A 20,774-nucleotide genomic window follows, 5' to 3' on the forward strand; every position below is an offset into this window, starting at 1 on the left:
GACTTCCCTATGTTAGCATTTTGACCACAGATCAATTCTGACTGTTCTCAGAACCCAATGCTAGACTTACATGTTGATGCTCATGACCTTGGCCTCTTAAGTTGGATGTACTGCAAATAGGTTTGTTGCTTTAGACAGTGAATGAATAATGACTTGCTGAAGTTCATTAAGTATTGCAAGGAATTCATTAAATAACTGCGATAATGAGGTGTGTGTAAGATGATGTTATTAGAAATAATTTTATTACCCTGGGATTTAGTGGTAAGGCAATTTTTGACTTCAAATCTTGTCTGGACAGTAGAAACAATGCCTCCTGTATTTTTTGTACAAGCCAGAATGAGTCTCTTTCTTTTGGAGGCTAACGCAAAATCCTTACCAGAGCCCATAAGACCAGGTGATACTTAACAGTTCCTTTCAGTGCTTTCTCTGACCCTAGCCTCTCTGGCCTGCCGTCCACTCTTTGAACATGCTATAATCCTTCCCGACTGAAGATTTTGGCAGGCTGTTTCTCCACCTGATTCTTCTTACTCCCCCCCACCCCACCTGCCCAGAGAATTCTTAATTATAATTCATAGCTGAGCTCAGATATCACTGCCTCAGAGAAGCTATCTCTGACATCTTGAACGAATCTGCTCCTCTCTGTATATGCTCTCCTGGGGCCCTTCATAGAAGGGATAATAATTGAATAAGCATTCCAGTGATTAATTTGATAATATGACCTTTCTGCTAGAATAGAAACTTCACGAGGGTTGAGACTGTGGCTGTCTTATGTCATAGCAGTAACTGCAGCCCTGAGCATAATGTTTGCACACAGTAGATTTTCAGTAAGTAGGCTTACAATTCCTAAAGGGATAAATGCCTTGTTTTTAAGATGGAAGGATATTAGGTCTGTTATGTCATTGACTCACTGTATTTATTTATTTTTGTGTGAGGAAGATTAGCCCTGAGCTAACATCTGTTGCCAATCTTTCTTCTTCTTCTTTTTTTTTCTCCCTGAAGCCCCAGTACATAGCTGTATATCCTAGGTGCAAGTCCTTCTAGTTCTTCTATGTGGGACGCTGCCACAGCATGGCTTGATGAGCAGTGTGTAGGTCCATGCCCAGGATCCAAACTGGCGAACTCCAGGCCATTGAAGCAAAGCATGCAAATTTAACCACTACGCCACCAGACCAGCCCCAGGGCTGAATTTTTTAATGAAAGAAAACAGTGATAATGATGATGATGAAGACAAAACCCCTATAGGGTGACACTGGATTCTCTGATGATAATATTCTGAAAGTGTTGATGAAGTTTGTAAAAACTGAATGTACGAATTTCAATTCTGCTTCTATGTAACAATTTTCTCTTCAATTCCTGTAATAGTTACCTTATTTTGAAATACTAGATTGAAGAAGTAAGATATAGGACAAAATAATGACTCTTTATTAATGATTCATTCATTTTTCTTCTATGTTGCAACAGATAGATTATACAATTAGGGGACTTTTCAATGAAGCTAAAGTTTACCTTGAATAATAAATTCCCTAGCGAAGACAAAATTCAGTCATCAGACACACTCAGAAGCACTGAATCAAATCTCTATGGAAATGGGATTTCCTTTGGGCAAAATATTTATACATGACATGCATGAGTTAACTGTGACTCTCATGTGAATGCAAGAAGCTTACACTAAGCCTGATAAAGCACAGATGAAAGAACAAAAATGCATGCTGTAGTATTTCTGTGTGGGGGTAAGAGAGGAATCAATCACATTACTTGATTTTCATATTGTATGCGTCGATTTGACCTTATGAGCCATTGAATTTGACAGCCATAAACAGTAACACATTGAAACACATAAGCTCCTCTCACAACAACAGCAGCAAAACAAAATAATTCTATCGATTCTCGGTTCTAAGATAAAGAATGAGAGTATATAAAACCAGACTTGTGACTGGGTTTTAAAAATCTCTGGGCTCACAAATTATGTATTGGTTCTGTTTGCATTTCCATGTCCTCTGCCTTCTAGCTCCTTTTGTTTACTGCCAGGGAGAAGTTAGAAATAATATTCTTTCATATATCTTTTTCTTTATCTGAAATTAAGAAAGATAAGAATATAATCCATCAACATGACTTTGGACGGTAAACCTGATTTTTACTAGGCTCGCCTTTACTCTTGGAGGTTCTAAATCTATGGATTTGTGCTTTCTTTATTATATGTGAGGTATGGCAATACTTCCAGCATTTAGGGCAGTAAGTGAGACATAAAACCGGTATCTTAGTCTAGGCAAAGACATTGGGCTGGCTAATTAAGGAAGACAGTTCAGGAAGGGCAGATTTTGCAACTCAAAAGAAAGATTGGTTTTGTTAAGTATATAAGCATGGAAAATAAAATTTATATTGTTTTACATGATTGCTTTGTAAGTTAGCTAAGAGTGTTTTAAGAAGTTGTAGATCTATGCCTTGAGTTTCTTAAGATCAATTGAAGCGATCCATATTAAGTAACTAGCGTGGGAGGAATTCTGATTTTGAGCACTGGAAAATGCCAAATTTTAAGCCCACTTGTGTGCTTATATAACCAGGATGGATTATTGGTCACTATAAAATATTACTGGTAATGTGACTGCCATCATGATTTTCCTTCCCCCATCCCAACCACCATTGGAAGAGGGGCCAACTTTTGTCTAAGGATTGGATTGGAAACTCACAGTGAAAAACGGTGCATTTTTCCTATTCTCCATTAATAGAAAAGCTAAGAAAAAATAAATATAAAAATAGAAGCTGGATTGGAAAAAACTCCCATCTCAGATGAAATTAAAAAAAAAACAAAATCTGCCCCAATCCCAAACCCTAAACTTTAAACTGTGGCTGCCTAATACTGTTTGTTTGGACGGAGATTAGGGAACAAAATGAGAGGCAATGCATGACTCTTTGAAAGTCAAATAGGATACAGATTTCTCCAAAACTATCTTGAAAGAAAGTTTTAATCGTATATTGACTAGAGCAATGAGATATATGAGCACGGATGGGGTGATCAAAGAATGTTTCAACAGAGGACCAGTTTGTACTGTGCAATGGAGAGAAATCTAATTCTCAGGAGATCAATTCCTGCCCTATGGTCCCTCAGTGGAGACTGTCAGAAGTGAAGCGGATGAAATAAATTTGTAACGAGACAAGAATAGTTCAGTTTAGTCATAGTTCCATTAGAAGAAAGATTGCAAATTTTGGACAGCATATTGTAAAATATATATAAACAATTATTTTCTCTCAGATAATGTTGGCTCTAGCAAATCGGCAGTTTTTTTTTAATTCTACAAATATAGTAAAAAAGAATGTGAAAAATAAAATACCTGTATTTGAGAAAGCATGAAATATAAACTCATTGCAACCATTAGTTTTCTGTACACAATTCTACCTCTCAGTGCAGGTTTACTGTTGCTGCCACCAAAGACTTACTGAGGCACATTACACACCAGGTACTTGCAATTTCCTTCTTTCATAACACGTGCTTTATATATCAATAACTAAATGACAGAGTAAAGCGCAGGTTCATACGTAGTCCTCCTTTTTCCTCGGTAGTTAGTTCTTCCTAGGAGTCTACACCTAATGGTGAAGGAAATGCGGCCTGGTAGTCAGGGGTTCCACGCTGGCTGGAGCATCTGTTCACCTGCAGCAGTGGTACCCAGCCCCACCAGTCATTAAGTCATTTGACTCTCACCCTTGAACAAATGTTGTCTATTTTCTTTCAAGAGATAAAATATCAGTGCGATTTCAAAGGACAAAATATGTACACAATTTTATTCAACATTTTATATTATGTTACAAATATGTACAATTTCAATAATAAATTAAAAATAAATGAGTAAAATCAGTCTGAGGACAGTTCGTAGACACCATGTTACTCGGTGACAGTTTTGACTCTTCATTTCTAAGAGTTCATCTGATCCAAGATCCTGATCATCTTGCTAAAAAAACTTGTTTTGGCAGCACATTTGAAATGCACAGTGTTTCATTGCCTCTAAGCAGTGGGAAGATGTTTATTAATAACAGAATTGCTGAAGAGGATCGATTGTGATCAAGGAAGGTTGATGAACATTTGCACGATATGTACAAAACTCTGCAAAAATTCTTTAATATTTTTTTCCTCCAGTTCCTCACATTCTTTGCATCCAGATTCTGTAACATTCTGCCAAATGAAAAGAAACGGTTAGATTGGAAAGTCTAATATATTTCTTTCCTGAGAATATCACATCATTTGAACAATGTGGTGAGGTCTTCAGATGTGAAAACTTTGGCAAATTAATTTTATATTAGGAAGAACTATAGGAAAAGAGAACTGAGAGATTTGATATGGGCTTATTTTTCCTAATAGATTAAGGACATTGAAAAAAAAATAAGCCATGTCTATCAGAGCATGGACTTCCTGCTTAGTGCCCTCCAATGGTTTCCCGTCATCTACCCTACCATAGCATCCATGCCTCCCTGCATGGTGCACAGGCCCTCCTTTGAGCTGTTCCTTACCTATTTCTTTCACCTTTCCCACTGCCTCAAACGTGATGCCCTAGGAACACTGAACTCACCCTTTTCCCCTAAGCACACATTATGCTATTAGATGCCTCCCTGCATTTGCTTTTCTCTCTGCCTGTTCCACACTTCCTATTTCAGCTACTGCTACCCACACCTGAGATCACTCAGGTGCTGTCTCCATTAGGAAGGCTTTCCTGAACCTGTGAGCTCCTAGGGCTGGGCTAAATGTCCCCTCTTTACATTCTCAGAATCCCTAGTCTAGACGCTCCCTCATATCACATCACATATTATATTAATAGTATGGAGTTTTATGCTTTTTATATCACTGTTCTCTAAGCTCCTCCAGGAGGGCAAGGGCATGTATTTTTGTTTCCCTAGCATCTAGCACAGAGGCTGGCACATATTGCTCATACAATCATTATTGGTTGAATTGAACTATTTAGGTGAATACCACAAATTGCTGTAATTCAAACACAGTTTCATGGGTAACTAGAATATTCCAAATGTAGCAATCATAAATAAATTTTTTAGAGATCATCTGAACCACGAAAGCTGTACCAGTAAAAATCAAAATTAGATTTTATAGCCATTAAGCATTTGAAACTCAGATTCACCAATATACTCTATGGACATACTCTATGCCAGGTACTGTCATATTCCATATAATACTGTCCTATTTGATCTTGAAAATCATCATGTCAGAGAGGAAGGCAGAGTTATTAAATGACTCGTTTCAGCTGACACAATCATTGAAATTCTCCCTGTCCAGGTCTTGTGATGCTAAGTCCTGCCTCCTCCTTCCACTACGTGTCACCTCATGTCATGATGAGGGTGGCTGTGAACATACACCTTAAAGAGTTCACCACTGATACTGTCATAAGGTATCTGTTGCATGGCTCAGTCTTTCAATTGATAACAGAGATAACATATCACAAGAATATTTTAAACATTAATATATTCATGTCATAAATACATCGAATACCTAGTATATGCTGGGCATTGTTTTGGGAGTGTGAATACAGCATTGAAAAAGACAAAAATGCCTGCCTCTTTGAAAGCTGACATTGTGGTAGGGAAAAGCAGACAATATCCATTAAGTAAAACACATAGTGTGTCAGATAGTGGGACAAGCAGACAAGGGGACAGGGCGTGATGATGTGGAGATGGGATTGCAACTGTAAAGAGGTGACATCACTGAGAAGGTGACATTTAAGCAGAGATCTAAAGCAGCCTTGCATCTTTAGGGAAAATCCAAGGTGTTCAGCCACACGAGCTCAGGGTCTTTGCACTTTCTGTTGCTTCTGCTTGAACCCTCTTCTCTGCGTATCCTGAAGTCCCCTTGCCTCCTGCCTTTGCCAAAGGTCAGCTTAGCAGGTAAACCTTCCCCAGATAGAATCCCAGCCCCCTTATCTGCCTTCTTTTAGCCCATTGGACTTAATAAATAACTGACTTATTATTCATTTGCTTATTGATTGGCTTACTTATGCTTCTTTCCTCCGTAAGAGGAGGGACCACGTGTGTTTTTTTCACTTCTGTTATCCTGAGAGCCTACAATGGGGCCCGAGAGTATTTGTTAAGTTAACAAATTATTATGCTTTCTTTGTTTATAAAACTTCTTTCTATCCACTTTCCTTTGACCACTAGTGTTTTGCCATGAAAGCCATAATCCTTTGTACCTCAGGGCCTTTGCTTAGCTGATCCCCCAGCCTACGATGGGAGTCCCTACTATTTGCTTTCCTGGAACCCTACACTGCTTATGATGCCTGGGATGGCCCAAATTACACTCAAATTTTAATATTTTTATTATTACTCTTTCAGTAGATAGGAAGACACACTCTGGAGTGACACTGCTTGGGTGTGTATCCTGGCTCCCTATTTTACTAGCTGCATGAATTGGAGGAAATGATTCAAGCTCTCAGTATTCCAGTTTCCTCAACCTTAAAACAGAAACAAGGATAATTGTCTTATAGATTTATTGTGAGGATTCAATGAATTACCTCTTGACCCTGGATGGACAGTGTCTGGCACAGAGTAAAAACTAAATAAACGTGGACTGCTATTATTGATGCTAAACACTTAATTATGTAATTATGTTAATGTCTATCCATTGCACATTGTGATAAACACCTTGAGGTCAGTGACCTGACTGGTTCACCACTGTCACTCTAGCACCAAAGCACACTGCCTGGCATCATGTAGTAACTGTCTGTTGAATGAATAAATCAATGAACAGTTTTGGTCTGTGTGCACACTAGTGCTGGTGCCAGTTCTGGATACCACTCCACGGGAATTAACTCCCTCTCCCAAGGGCCCCTCCAGAGGGTCTGCTTGTCCATTATATCCAGCTAATGACTTCTCCCAATCACTCTCAACACATCCGCTGTAGTTCCCCATAACTATTGGATGACTCACCCCATTAGAAGATAAGCTGCTGTTTGCTAGGATGATAAGGTTTTCTACTGTTTCCTTAATGTCCTCGTTTCTGGACTCATGCAAAATAACATGTAACTCCAGGAGAAAGCACTTCATCGCTGTTACTTTGCAATTGGGCTAAAATAGAATTACAAAGAACCATTTTGAAATAAAATTGTTCTCCCATTACTCATTCTCACATGGATGTAATTTTGATGTTTGTAACTGTCAATCCAAATATTTTATAAAGAAACACAATACCCCCATGAAGTTTTACACAGGAAGCGGCTTGATTTTTTTTTTCTCTTTCGGCTTTGAAACCAAAACCAAAACAAACTGACAGCAAAATAATTAAGAAGGATGGCGAAGAAAGAATATAAAACCAGAAAACATGGAAATAATAAGCCACTTCTTCATACTGAGCAAATTTCCTCTGGGTAAGATGATGATAACGCTATCCTGAAACTCTCAAGACAATCATATACACAGTGCACGGGGAAGAATATTTAGATTAAAACTGTAGTGTTAACATTTGAAACAGTGGTAGGCGCTATTCATTCTGTTCCTGAAAGTTCCATAGTGCCAGAGGCAACCGTGATTCCAAGACATTTGTTAGAAAAATCAAAGCATAAGTCCTGCCTCCTCACAAGCTGGCCAAATCAGACAGGTACCTTTCAGGTACCACAAAAACGCGTTTCCCACAACAAAACTTTGGTAAAATTTTTTACTTTACCAAAAACCTAAACTTAAAAGAAAAGAAGCATTTAACGAACATCTGGGGATCCCCAGACTTGTTTGACTTTGTGTTCTCAGTGCCTTATACAATGCCTGGGACCCTGCAGGCACAATGCTTACTAAATGAATGAATGAAGGAACACACTCATAAGCCTGGCACTGGTAATATTCCTTATCCCCCTCAGCAGCTGCTCCGGATTGAAAGGGTAAGTACTGTCATCATATTGATAACAAAATAAATAATAAATATAATGATAAGATTACAAAACTGAGGTTCAAAAATGGTTAGTGACTTTCAAGGTAACACAGCTAGGAAGCGGCTGAGTCAGGATTTACATCTAAACTTCATTCGCAGCTTCTTCCTACAACCCAAGAGTTGCAAGGTTATCTTTTTGAAAAAAGCAGTCTCAGGATGCTGAGTGTTGGTGGTTAATTGACTGCTTTCTAGTCTGAAAAAATGCAAAGAAAAATGGAAAACATGCCAAAGTCAAAGGAGGGAGACAATTTCTATGTGCATCAGTACTATCCAAGCAGTTGATGAATGTCCATTTTTTTCTAGTTTCTGGCTATGGCTTCTTTACAATGCTTAGACAGTTTTGGTGGGGGCAGAACTTTCTGTTTCAGAGAAGTTCTAATTGAGGAACAACAGAAAGATAACTCACTGTTTTGAATGCACACAACACAGACTTTGTTTTCCATGAGGAAAAGAAGTTGGGGATTTGTTTCTTGGCTTTTAACAACCAATCCAGAGGGAAGACTAGCAACATGGCTGAAATCATACACGCCTTAGGCAAGGTCAGCGTATTAATGAAACAAGCTCAACATCATTTTTGAATTCTGATAGGTTTTATGGGTTGCATTTGTTTCTTTTCTCACATAGGGAATAACCAGCCAGAATCCTTTTCTGATCATTGTAGATTCATGCAAAATGTAGAAAATGAATGCATTTAAGCAATTTGTGGAAAATATGATTAAAGATTGTAATGCACTACAGCACTGAAAACAACTGATATGTTGGATACCTTCAAATTGAATCCGCTAACCTGATTCTTGCATTAATTGCATCATGATCTAATTGCATCACAAACGTGTAATATGTTTTGTTTGACATTGACGGAAAAGGCTTTTTTATATTTTGATTTGCCACTATTACAAAAATAGCATCTAGGTAGCTCTTTGTCCCCAAGTGCCACAACCTCAACAATTACTTATGAAATATATCGATCATATGTTGTAAGAACACACCAAAAGTTAGATTTTAAAACTACACATACATCAGTAAATTTATGAAAATATACTTCTTAGACTTTTGAAAACTGGAAAATATAGCAATTTTGAAAAAAATAAACTATACTCACATGAGCATCGCTTTCAGTATATAAAGTGGCATCAACATGTATAGACTGAAAGGAGAAAAGTTAGATCATATGAGAAGCCATGCCCTGCTTTAGACATAATGAGAACAACCTACTGAAAACATTAAATCAAGCTTTTTTAAGTTAAATTTGCTTTGAGATAATTTTAAATTCATATACAATTGTAAGAGAAAATACAAAGAGAGCTGGTGGACCTTTCACCATTTCCCCACAATGGTAATATTTGGCATAACCGTAGCACAATGTTACAACCAGGAAGCTGACATTGATACAATCCATCCACCTTGTTCAGGTTTCACCAGTTTTATGTGCATTAGCACGTGTGTGTGTGTGTGTGTGTGTGTGTGTGTAGTTCTATGCAATCTTATCAGTGTGTAAATTCATGTAACCACCACCAAGGTTAAGTCACAGAACAGCTCCATCACCATAAGGATCCTCCTGCTACTCTTTCGTAGCTAAAACCACCTTCCTCCCCACACGCCCCCTCCCCCACCCATCTAATCCTTGGCAACCACTTCTGTGCCCTCCATTCCTGTGATAGCACTTCAGAATGTTATATAAATGGAATCATGTAGTGTGTAACCTTTTGAGATTGGATTTTTTTTTTTAAGATTGGCACCTGAGCTAACATCTGTTGTCAATATGTTTTTTTTCTTCTCTTCTTCTCCCCAAGCCCCCAGTACAGTTGTATATTCTAGTTGTGAGTCCCTCTGGCTGTGCTATGTGGGACGCCGCCCCAGCATGGCCTGATGAGAGGTACCAAGTCTGTGCCAGGATGGGACCTGGCGAAACCCTGGGCCACCCAAGCGGAGCATGTGAACTTAACCACTCGGCCACTGGGCTGGCTACTGAGATTGGCCTTTTGAACAAATTAATAGACTTTATTTTTCAAGCAACTGTAGGTTTACAGAACACGAGCAGAAAGTTCCCATATATCCCCTTGCCCACCTCCTCCAGTTTCCCCTATTATTAATATCTTGCATTAGTGTGGTACATCTATTACAATGGATGAGTCGATATTGATGCATTTTTAACTGAGGTCCACAAATTACATACACTACATTATTACACTAGGATTCACTCGGTGTTATACATTCTATGGGTTTTAACAAATGTATAATGACATGTATCCACCATTACTGTATCATACAAAATAATTTCACTGCTCTAGAAATCACCTGTGCTTTGCCTACTCATCCCTTTCATTCCCCTAACCCTTGGCAACCATAGATCTTTTTATTGTCTCCATAGTTTTACCTTTTCCAGAACGTCATATAGTTGGAATCATACAGTATGAACCCTTTTTAGATTGGCTTCTTTCACTTAGCAATATGCTTTTAAGGTCCCTCCATGTCTTTTCGTGGCTTGAGAGCTCTTTTTTTTTTATTATTACTGAATAATATTTCATTGTATGGATGTAGCACAGTTTATTTATCTAGATTGGCTTTTTCTTCCCACACAGCATATTACTCTGGAGATCCATCCAGCTTGTTGTGAATATCAGTAATTCGTTTCATATTATTGCTCACCGTTATTCCATGATAAAATGTACCAGCTTAACTATTCTCCCACTGAAGGACATTTTGGTTGTTTCCAGTTCTTAACTATTATAAATAAAGCCCTAGGAACATTTCAGTGCATGTTTTTCGTGTGAACATAAGTTTTTATTTCTCCAATATAAATGTTCAGGACTGCAACTGTTGGGTCGTGGTAAATGCATGTTTTGCTTTATAAAAGACAGCCAAACTACTGTAGAGTGGCTGTACACTCTTACACTCTCACTGGCAATATATAAATGATTCAGTTTCTCCACATCCTTGCCAACATTTGGCATTATCCCTATTTTTGATTTTATATATTCTTATAGGTGCATAGTGATATGTCATTGTGGTTTTAATTTATATTATCTAAATAAAATATAGCTATTAATTGGTATTTTCTCCCAAAAAAGATCTGGGGTGATTTGTCATTTCTTCCTTTATAATCTGCATACCTTTTATTTCTTTTTCTTGCCTTATGCCTGTTGTTTCTCTACTTTTGCCTTACTTATTTAGCTAAAGTTCCAGTACCATGTGGAATTAAGAGGGATGAGAGAAGACATGCTCGCCTTGTTTCCAGTCTTAGGGAACAGCACTCAGTCTTTCCCCACTAAGTATGATGTTTGCTCTAGGTTTTTTGCGTATGCTCTGTTATCAGGTTGAGGAAGTTCTCTCTCTGTTCCTTGTTCGCTGAGAAACTTTATCATGAATACGTTTTGTATTTTTGTAAATGTCTTTTCTGCATCAATTGATAGGATTTGACTTTCTTGATATGATATGATTTTCTTCTTTAGCCTGTTGATAACAATGGATTACATTAATTGATTTTCAAATACTGAACAGATCTTTCATACCTGAAATAAATCCCACTTGGCCATGGCGTATAATTATTTTAATACATTGGTGGATTTGGTTTGGTATTATTTTATTGAGAATTTTTGCATCGAAGTTCATTAGAGGCATTTGTAGTTTTCTTTTTTGGTACTGTCTTTGTCTGGTTTTAGCATCAGAGTAATACTTGCTTCCTAAAATGAATTGCGAAGTGTTCCCCCCTCTTCTATTTTTGGAAGAGACTATGTAAATTTGGTGTTATTTCTTCTTTAAATGTTTGGTAGAATGTTCCAGTGAGACCAGCCGGGCCTGGAGATTCTTTTGGGGAGCTTGTATGTGATGACTTTATGTCTGCAGTGGTTATAGAAGTTTTTGCATTATCTGCTTCATCTTGGTTATGTTTTGGTAGTTTGTGGTTTTTGAGGAATTGGTCCATTTCCTCAAAGTTGTCAAATTTATAAGAGTAAAGTTGTTCATGGTTATTCTTTATTATCTTTTTAACGGCTGCAGTTTCTATAGTGAGAGCCTCCAATTTTATTTCTGGTATTGATGATTTGTGTCTTCTCTCTTTTTATATTTGTCAGTCTTGCCAGAGTTTTATCACTTTTATTGATTTTTTTTCAAATAAGGCGCTTTATGTTTCATTAATTTTCTCTATTGTTTTCCTGATTTTAATATCATTAATTTCCTGGTCTTATCCTCATTACTTCCCTCCCTCTGCTTGCATTGGGCTTATTTTGCTCTTCTTTTTCCAGTTTCTTGAGCAGGGAACTTAGTTGATTGGAGATCTTTCCTCTTTTCTAATGTAATCATTGAGTTTTATAAATTTCCCTCTCAGTATTTCTATAGCTGAATCCCACATATCTTGATATGTTGTGTTTTCATTTCATTCAGTTCTATGTATTCTTTCATATCCTTCAAAACTTACTCTTTGACCTATGGAATATTTAGAAGCATATTATTTAATTTCCAAGTGTTTGGAGATTTTCCTTTTGTATTTACATAATTGATTTCTAGTTGATTCCACTGTGGTCAGAGAACACACACTGAATGATTTCAATTCTGATAAATTTGTTAAAGTTTGTTTTATGGCTCAGGATATATTTAGTCTTGATGAATGGTGCTTGAAAAAAGTAGCATTCGCCCTTGTTGGGTGAAATGTTCCATCTATGTAAATTAGATATTGTCAGTTGATTGGGTCGTCCAATTCTTCTATATCCTTTTCGACTATAATTGTGGATTTGTCTGTTTCTCCTTTCAGTGCTATTAGTTTTTGCTTCATGCATTTTGAGGCTCCATTTCTTGGCGTGTACACATTTAAGATCATTATATATTCCTAGTGGACTGATCTTTCATCATTACGTAATGTCCCTCTTGACTCTAGTAATTTTATTTTCGGTGAAGTCTACTTCACATGATATTAATAAAGCCACTTCTGATTTTTAAAATTATTATGTGCATATGTATCAGCTTCCTAGAGCTGCTATAACAAAGTACCACAAAGTAAGTGGCTTAAAACAACAGAAATTTATTCTTTTACAGTTCTGGAACCTAGAAGTCCAAAATCAAGGTGTCAATAAGACCATGCTCCCTCTGAAGGTTCTAGTGAACAATTCTTCCTTACCCCTCCCAAGTCTCTGGTGGCTCTTGGCAATCCTTGGCCTTTATTGGCTTGTAGCTGCATCATTCCAACCTTCTTCGGTCTTTAGCTCCCTCCATTTTCACATGGTCTCTTCTCTGTGAGTCTCTCTGTGTCCTGTTCTCTTCTTATAAGGACAGTAGTCATTGGATTTAGGTCCAAACATACCCCAGTATGAATTCATCTTAATTAATTATATTTCCAAAGACCCTATTTCCAAAGAAGCTCACATTCTGAGGTTCTGGGTGACATGAATTCTGGGGGGGCAGGACATGACTCAACTCACTACAATATAGTTTATCTCTTTCTCTCTTTTTAATTTCAATCTACCTGTTATTGGATTTGAAGTGAGTTCCTCATAGACAGCATAAAATTGGTATGCGTTTTGTTATCAATTTGGCCAATCTCTGTCTTTTACTATATTTTCTTTCTCCTCTCCTTCTGGGTTGCTAATGCTAGGAATGCTAGATCTTTGTCCCAAAGATCCCAGAGCCATTTTTTTAGTTTGTTGTTTTCTTATTATTCTGTCTTGAAGTTCGCTGTCCTTCCTCTGTCATATTCATTCTGCTAATGAGCCTCTCCAGTTTGCTTTGTATTTCAGTTATTTGATTTCTCAGTTCTGTAATTTCTATTTGATTCCTTTTACATATTGTATTATTTTGCTAAGATTTTCTATTTTTTCCAGTTGTTTCAAGGGTATTTGTAATTGCTTTCTGGCACATTTTTATGATGGCTGCTTTAAAGTTCTCGTCAAATAATTCCAATCCATCTCAGTTTCAGAGTCTGTTTCAGAGTTTTCTCTCATTCAAGTTGTGATTTTCCTGCTTCTTTCTATGATGAATAATTTTCAATTTTATTCTAGTATTTGAGCTATTACATTAGGAGACCCTAGTCTATCTAACTCTTCTATATTAGCATGCAGCCACCCTGTTGAGGTTTAGCATGCAGGTTCTGACCTATGTTTATATGGTGTGATTCCAATGACAGTTTAGTTTTCAGAATCTTGGTGGTGCTAATTTGGAAAGCTTAGCTCACCTGGTGCCCCTGGGGCTCTCACTGGTCCCTGCTGAGTTGCCCACTGGTGCTGAAGGCACTTCCCTGGCCCTGTTGTCAGTGGGGCTCCTGATCTCTGCCTCCTTGCAGGTTCTGCCATGCCAGCTGGTGTTTCCAAGTGGGAGACGGGGTTCTGTAGCCCCTAGAGCAGAAAGCCCTTCCCTAGGTCAGGCCATTCTCCCTACAAGTGCCACCAAGCCACCTGGTTTCTCTGGTAAGAGAAGGGAGTCTCTTGCTTATGGTGACAGAGAGCTCTTCATGCTGGGCCACTCATAAATTGAGTTTTAAAGATAATTAGGATCTGAAAATTGTAAGTAAAAGATCTTATGTAAGGCTTTACAAGGCTCACAAATTTCTACAAAAATATTACTGTTCCAATGAGATTTCATTAAGATTGACAGCAAAACACAGGGAGAGGCATACTCCATAGCAATAGTAGCAGATATTTCATAGAAAAATGAGTACTTACTTGAATAAGATCTTCAATTCTTTTCAAATCACTTATTACATCCTGCCAGTTTGCCTCTGTTTTAGGAAGACCTGCACTGATACAGCTGGAAGCAAAACCAAAGAGCAAAGCCTTTTGAATGAACATCACATTGTCTTCATGAACACTACAGGCAAAAGAACAATCAAGAATTTTTCATTCTGACTAGGGAAAAGACGAGTGTTATCCTTGCCTCTGCATTCGACAGCCTTGTAGACAAATGTCAGCACCAAACAGATAGTGTATCCTTGACACTTTAGGCTTAACTTGAGGACTGACCAACCTGGATTAGAGAAAAGCCTAATTTGGAAGGATAACTTATAAACAACCTAGTGCAATTTATTACAATGAGGTACAAATAGTGCCTGATGTGTGGCGGTGCTCAGTAAATCTTTTTGAACGAATACTACTTTTCTTTAAGTAGAGGTTCCATCAGACTTTTAAGTTTAACAAATAGGTAAAATTCTTAAAATAAGCAGTAATGATTTTCATGTAATGATTTTGACAGTAAATGTTCTTTACAGTAGGTTAGACAGGGCCTTTTGCATGCTGCTCACACTATTATGATGCTTGCAGCATCTTTCTCCAAACACTTTATAGACTTGAGCCCAGTCTAAGCTGCAAAATCATGTACTTGCTCATTTTGGTAGAACAGAAATTTAATATCCTGACAAAAGACATATTTACTGACCAAATGACTGTGGAATGATTCTTAGAGCCTCAGGAAAAACAGTCTCTTCCTGATCGATCTTTCCAGAAGCTTGAGAGCCAACACTAATCTTTCTTGCAAGGAAGATTTACCTGCATGAATCTATGGTTCCCCATACCATGAAAGCATTAGTGGAGTAAAACTGAACTGAGAGTCAGATTACAATAACTATAGGTTTGGTGCTTGGGCCAACTGGGTACAGTGTATTAGCTGCCTCTAAGAGAGAAGAAAAAATTAATAGGCATGGAAAAATATGAATGCTTATTAGGAGGAAAAACTGAACTAGGACAGGGCTTAAAGGATAGGAGCAGTTAGTGCCAGGGATAGATAAAAAAGTAACATAGGCAAGACCTAAACATCTATTTTTTTTACTGCCGTGAAAATCATGCAAGATATTAATAAGGAGTGTACTTCCAAGTTTAGTTATATACCAAGAGGTCCAATTTATTTGGAGGATATAATACTCATTTGTATTATTACCAGAATAGAAATGCTCGATTGAGAGTTTGTCAAACCTCCTCTGAGTCTCCATAATCTGCCCTCTAGCATACCCCAAATGCTGAGTACCTCGGGATGTAAGCAAACTGAACAGGAACTGATTTAATAGAGAGGATATTGAAGAACAATGATCATGGCCACTAACATGATGATATTTATGCGGGAAGATAAAATTACCCCAAAATGAAGACATGAATGCCAGCCTCAGTTAAAAAATGACTGTTCAGAAGTAAACACAAGTAGCAGTGGATGGAAGTACTTCTCAGATAGGGTTTCTGAAAAATACAATCACAGACAAAATGGTTAAAAATTATTTTTAGTTAAAAAGTAAGATTTAAAATGTTTTAGCATATTTTAGGTGCAAAAATGTAAATTTATCAAAATTTCAGAATTAATGTCCCTTATCAGAATTAATGAAACTAGAATTTATTTTCTTTTGCTTTCTCCTGTACCTCTAGCTCTGTCTCCTATGTGAAAAATTCTTTAATACATATTTAATACATATTAATTTTGAAAAAATGTACATATATACCAACGTCACCACTTAATTTGTTTCTATTATCCTTAACCTCCCTCTCGTCTTTTTTTCCTTTTTAACAGTCCAACATATTTTATAAGGCACAGATTAAAAACATGAATTACTAACACAGGTTAACTAGTTTTATATTAATTTCATGTAACTATGTGAAAATTAATTATATATTAATAACATTTGGGAGAAAAATTGGATAGAAGTGGAACCAACTAGAGATACTCTATGCATCCTCAGAGACAATATATAATAATTTTCTTTGATGATTTAGGAATATTACTTATCTTAGAACTTCCCAGAATCTCAATATTTTTGCCTGCCTCCTTCATGTTTTCACAGCCTTTATAATTTCAGAAAGCAGTGTTGACTACCCCCTTAACCACTAAGAATCTATGCTTCCTTGAATCTACACTGAAGGGATGAATAATACCCAGACCTGGTCCTCAAAGACAACACAATTTACTGAGTAGATAGACACTTAAAGAACAAAATAGAGTGAAATAAGTGAAATAGTACACTTACAATGACAGGAAGAGCACATCAGGGTTGTTAACAGAGTTAAAAAACCTATTTTATTTATTTTCAAAATAAGAAGCATCCATATGTGAACAGACATCTGAGACATCCCAGGATCTTTAAAGAAGCGTCATGGAACTTATGAAGTATCTGAAGACACAAGAGACCTTTTAAGAAAAGTCCACATACTATCTTCATCTAATTTTTCTTACCGAAATTCTCATTACTCAATGCCAGGGTAAATCCTTAAGTATTGAAGAAGAGCTGGCTATGGCAATGAGTTTCCAGCAGCCATCCATCCAGAATACTTCCTACAACACAATCCAGGGTAAAGGATGATCCATTAAAAACACAAGTGGACTAGCAGGGGGAAGAAAGGGAAGGGAATTAATATTTATTGAGCACCTACTTTTTCACGGGCACTCTATTAGTCACTTAATATGCATCACATTTAATCCTCACAACAGTCCCATAGGGTATCCATAGGGTAGGATTAGCAGCATTTGGGTAAGCTGCCCAGGTGCCACAGCAAGGACATGATGGCCAGGATTTTACAGCAGATCTGCCCGATTACAAAGCCCAAACCCTTTCCACTGTATTATGCTCCTGGCTTGGCATATTCCAAAGCCATACCAGTAAAAGTAGAAGCAACCAAATACCAAGATTCATATAAACTACTGACTGTTAATTTAATTTACAACAGAAGTAGCTACTTCTATAGACAATGAATAGAAGTCTTCGGTCTTTGAATTAAATCACCATTAATTGAAATATCATTTGAGAATTTCATCAGTAACAAAACTTTATTCTTTGTTGTCAAAAAAGTTCTCTCTGTTGTCTTTCCCCTAAAATTAAAAATGTGCCATGTTCCTAGACATACGTATTCCCTGCAATTACATTCTGTACACTCAAATGATTAAATAATTTTATTTTTTAGATATTTCTGAGATATAAAAATGATTGCTTTAAAATACAGGATGCATAACTCTTAAAAGGAAAACTAGCACTCATCTAGGTGTTAAACAGGACACTATAAGAGTATATCTAGTAGGAATGCCTTTTTTTCTGCAACAACATATTAAATCTAATCTTCCTGCTATATACAATTTAATCCACTGATTAACTGGTTTAATTAAAGCCAATTTTTCTTATTACTCTCATGTTCTAATCATTCTCATTGTCTATATTATCTCAGTGCTTCAAATATTTTACAAAATGTCAGAATTATCTTTGTAATTTCTTTCTTTTTTTTTTTTTTTTTAGGAAGATTAGCCCAGAGCTAACATCTGCCAATCCTCCTCTTTTTGCTGAGGAAGACTGGCCCTGAGCTAACATCTGTGCCCATCTTCCTCCACTTTATACGTGGGATGCCTACCATTGCATGGCTTGCCAAGCGGCACCATGTCTGCACCCTGGATCCGAACCAGCAAACCCTGGGCCGCCAAAGTAGAACGTGGGAACTTAACCGCTGCACCACCAGGACGGCCCCTGTAATTTCCTCCAAAGCCTCTTAAATGCCCTACATCCTTTTAAGCTGTGGTATCCCAAACTCCACATTGTTCAAAAAACAGTATTTATTGACTTGGGACCCAGCAGTACAAAGGGTGATTAACTGTTAATAAGGCCTTAAAGGCTATTTTAGTAAACAATGGGAATTTGACTCCTGGGCTTTTGTAGTGGTGAGTTGCCACACACTCACTGTGACTTTCACTGACCTGCCCAACTACCTCCAGCTGGTGTTACGTCAAAAAAGAGTAAGTGCTTTAGCCAGAAGGCTCCATGCCAAACACGTGGAATGTGGCAGCAAACTAACTCAAAAGCTTCTAGCAAATAATGATAACAGAGGCTTTGTATGTCATTTGGCAAAAGAACTGGTGTGGTTTTCTGGGTTAACAAAGAATTTGGTTTCCTTTCTTTCTTTTTAATGAGGAAGATTGGCCCTGAACTAACATCTGTTGCCAATCTCCCTCTTTTTTGCTTGAGGAAGACTGGCCCTGAGCTAGCATCTGTGCCAATCTTCCTCTATTTTATGATGGATGCCGCCATGGCGTGGCTTGATGAGCAGTGCTAAGTCTGCGCCCAGGATCCGAGCCTGTGAACCCTGTGCCATCGAACTTAACTACTACACCACTGGGAGGGCCCCAAAAATCTGATTTTCATAGTAGCCTTGAAAGTATTCAACCTGCCACTTACTATAGTTCAGTGGACCGAGAATTTTAGCAGAAATGTGTGTGTATGTGTGTATCTGTGTCTGTAATCCATGTGGGACAAAAAGACCTGAGAAGGTAAAATACTCTACTCCTTTCTCTTTAGCCAGGACTCAAAGTTAACTATTACTATCATTATTATTAGTGATGTTAATATTAATTAGAATAAGTATTGTTTACCTACTGCTTTCACGTTTACAAAATTATTTCATATGCATTATCATATTCAATCCTGGCAGTATCTCTATGTAAGAGATATTACTCTTACTTTACAGTGAAGAAATTGAGGTTCTGAGAGGTGAAGTGACTTGCTTCAGGTGAATGTTACACATGTAACTATCAAAGGTTACCTCCCAATCCAGGTTGGGCAGGGGGAGGAGGGATGCAAGAAATTTCACAAACTCTGTGGTTGAGAAGTGTAGGTCCCTTACTAGAGGATGTCTCTCATCCATCTCATGTGCATAACAAAAAGCCACTGTCTGATAATTTAAAAACAGGTCTTTCAAACTGTTCTGGCATGAAACAGAACTCCAGTTCATTCACATACACTATCTCCTTTGATTCTCACACAATACCTGTTAGAGACAAGTGGCTGAAACCAGGTTAATTACTTTCTGAGAGGACAAATTTAGGGATGAAATAAATGGTCCTCTTCCTTTTATGTCATATTTTTGGAGAAGTGGGGAAACAGTGTTTACTAATTGCATATGGTGGTGAAATTCCCTCACAACCAGCATCATTGGTTTGCCCTTCATTCACCTGGCTGCCTGGATCTGGGACTAAAAAGAAGACTAAATCTCAGCCCTACCCTCAAGGAGCTCACAGAGTTTAAGCAGGAAGTTTTTGGAATCTTGTGATTGGGTCTCACTGCAGGGTGCCTGTTGACCTTATGGCAGCTCTGCTATCCCAGCGGGATGTCACTGCCCAGGGGTAAGACATCCGAAAGAGTGGACAAATCGACACAGCTGGGCAGCTCTACCCGTTGTAATTCTGGAGTGACTTATGACAATAACTGTAAACATGTTATGTTCTAGACCAACATTGCAGTTCTCCCCAGTGAGGAAATACAATCCAACACACTGCTTTTTTGTTTTATTTGTTTAATGATTTACTTGCCTAGTCACACATCTAAAATAAATTTAAATAGACTTAGCAACATAAGAAGAATTATAAGTATTGGTTTATTTGGTGAACACATTCATTTGTTCACTCAAAAAACCTAAAAATGAAGGCAAAGCAAGCTTGAGCGCTTATGTGGACTGTAAAGACTTAGAAAGCATGGCTCTCCTTGGTCATTTAGTAAATATTTATCGAGCACTTCCTATGTGCTGCGCATTTTTTGTATGACTTTGGGATACATCAATGAATGCAGAAGACAGAGAACGTTGGTTTCAGGGCGAAAGACAGACCATATATAATATACATAAATAAATTAGTTATATATTTCATTAGATACTGGTTAAATGATACAGGAAAAAGAAAACACAGACTAAGGTAAGAAAGATGGGGTTGCCATTTTAAGTAGAGTGGTCAGGGTAGGGTTCAGTGAAAGCAAAATCAGATCAAAGACACGAGGAAGTGAGGGCGTGAGCCCCAAGGATATCTGAGTGAAGAGCTTTCAAAGGAGTGGGTACAGCTGGAGTAAAGGGCCAAAGGCAGCTGCATACATACGAGTTTGAGGATCAGAAAAGAGGCCAATGGAGCGAGGAAGGCAGAGAGTAGTCTGAAGTGAGGT

General features: G+C 37.6%; 1 protein-coding gene across 49 annotated transcripts in view; it reads right to left on the reverse strand.

Annotated features, from left to right (window-relative positions):
* Nucleotides 1–3,748: 3,748 nt before the first annotated feature.
* Nucleotides 3,749–20,774, reverse strand: part of IL15 (interleukin 15) — a 122,399-nt gene continuing 105,373 nt past the window's right edge. For 12 of the 49 annotated variants that reach the window (XM_070245135.1, XM_070245145.1, XM_070245195.1 and 9 more), the window contains 6 exons: nt 17,045–17,143; nt 15,962–16,059; nt 14,560–14,644; nt 9,012–9,056; nt 6,919–7,056; nt 3,749–4,165 (listed from right to left, as the gene is read on the reverse strand). In XM_070245135.1, the coding sequence (XP_070101236.1) occupies nt 4,055–4,165; nt 6,919–7,056; nt 9,012–9,056; nt 14,560–14,644; nt 15,962–16,059; nt 17,045–17,056 (489 nt within the window). In that variant the 5' untranslated portion in view covers nt 17,057–17,143 and the 3' untranslated portion in view covers nt 3,749–4,054. Of the gene's footprint in view, nt 4,166–6,918; nt 7,057–9,011; nt 9,057–14,256; nt 14,392–14,559; nt 14,705–15,378; nt 15,503–15,961; nt 16,060–16,838; nt 16,983–17,044; nt 17,144–20,774 lie in introns of those variants that run through there. The other 37 variants (XM_070245053.1, XM_023626256.2, XM_070245063.1 and 34 more) reach the window with 11 other exon arrangements.

This window comes from Equus caballus, chromosome 2, assembly GCF_041296265.1.
Source record: "Equus caballus isolate H_3958 breed thoroughbred chromosome 2, TB-T2T, whole genome shotgun sequence".
Lineage (NCBI taxonomy): Eukaryota > Metazoa > Chordata > Mammalia > Perissodactyla > Equidae > Equus > Equus caballus.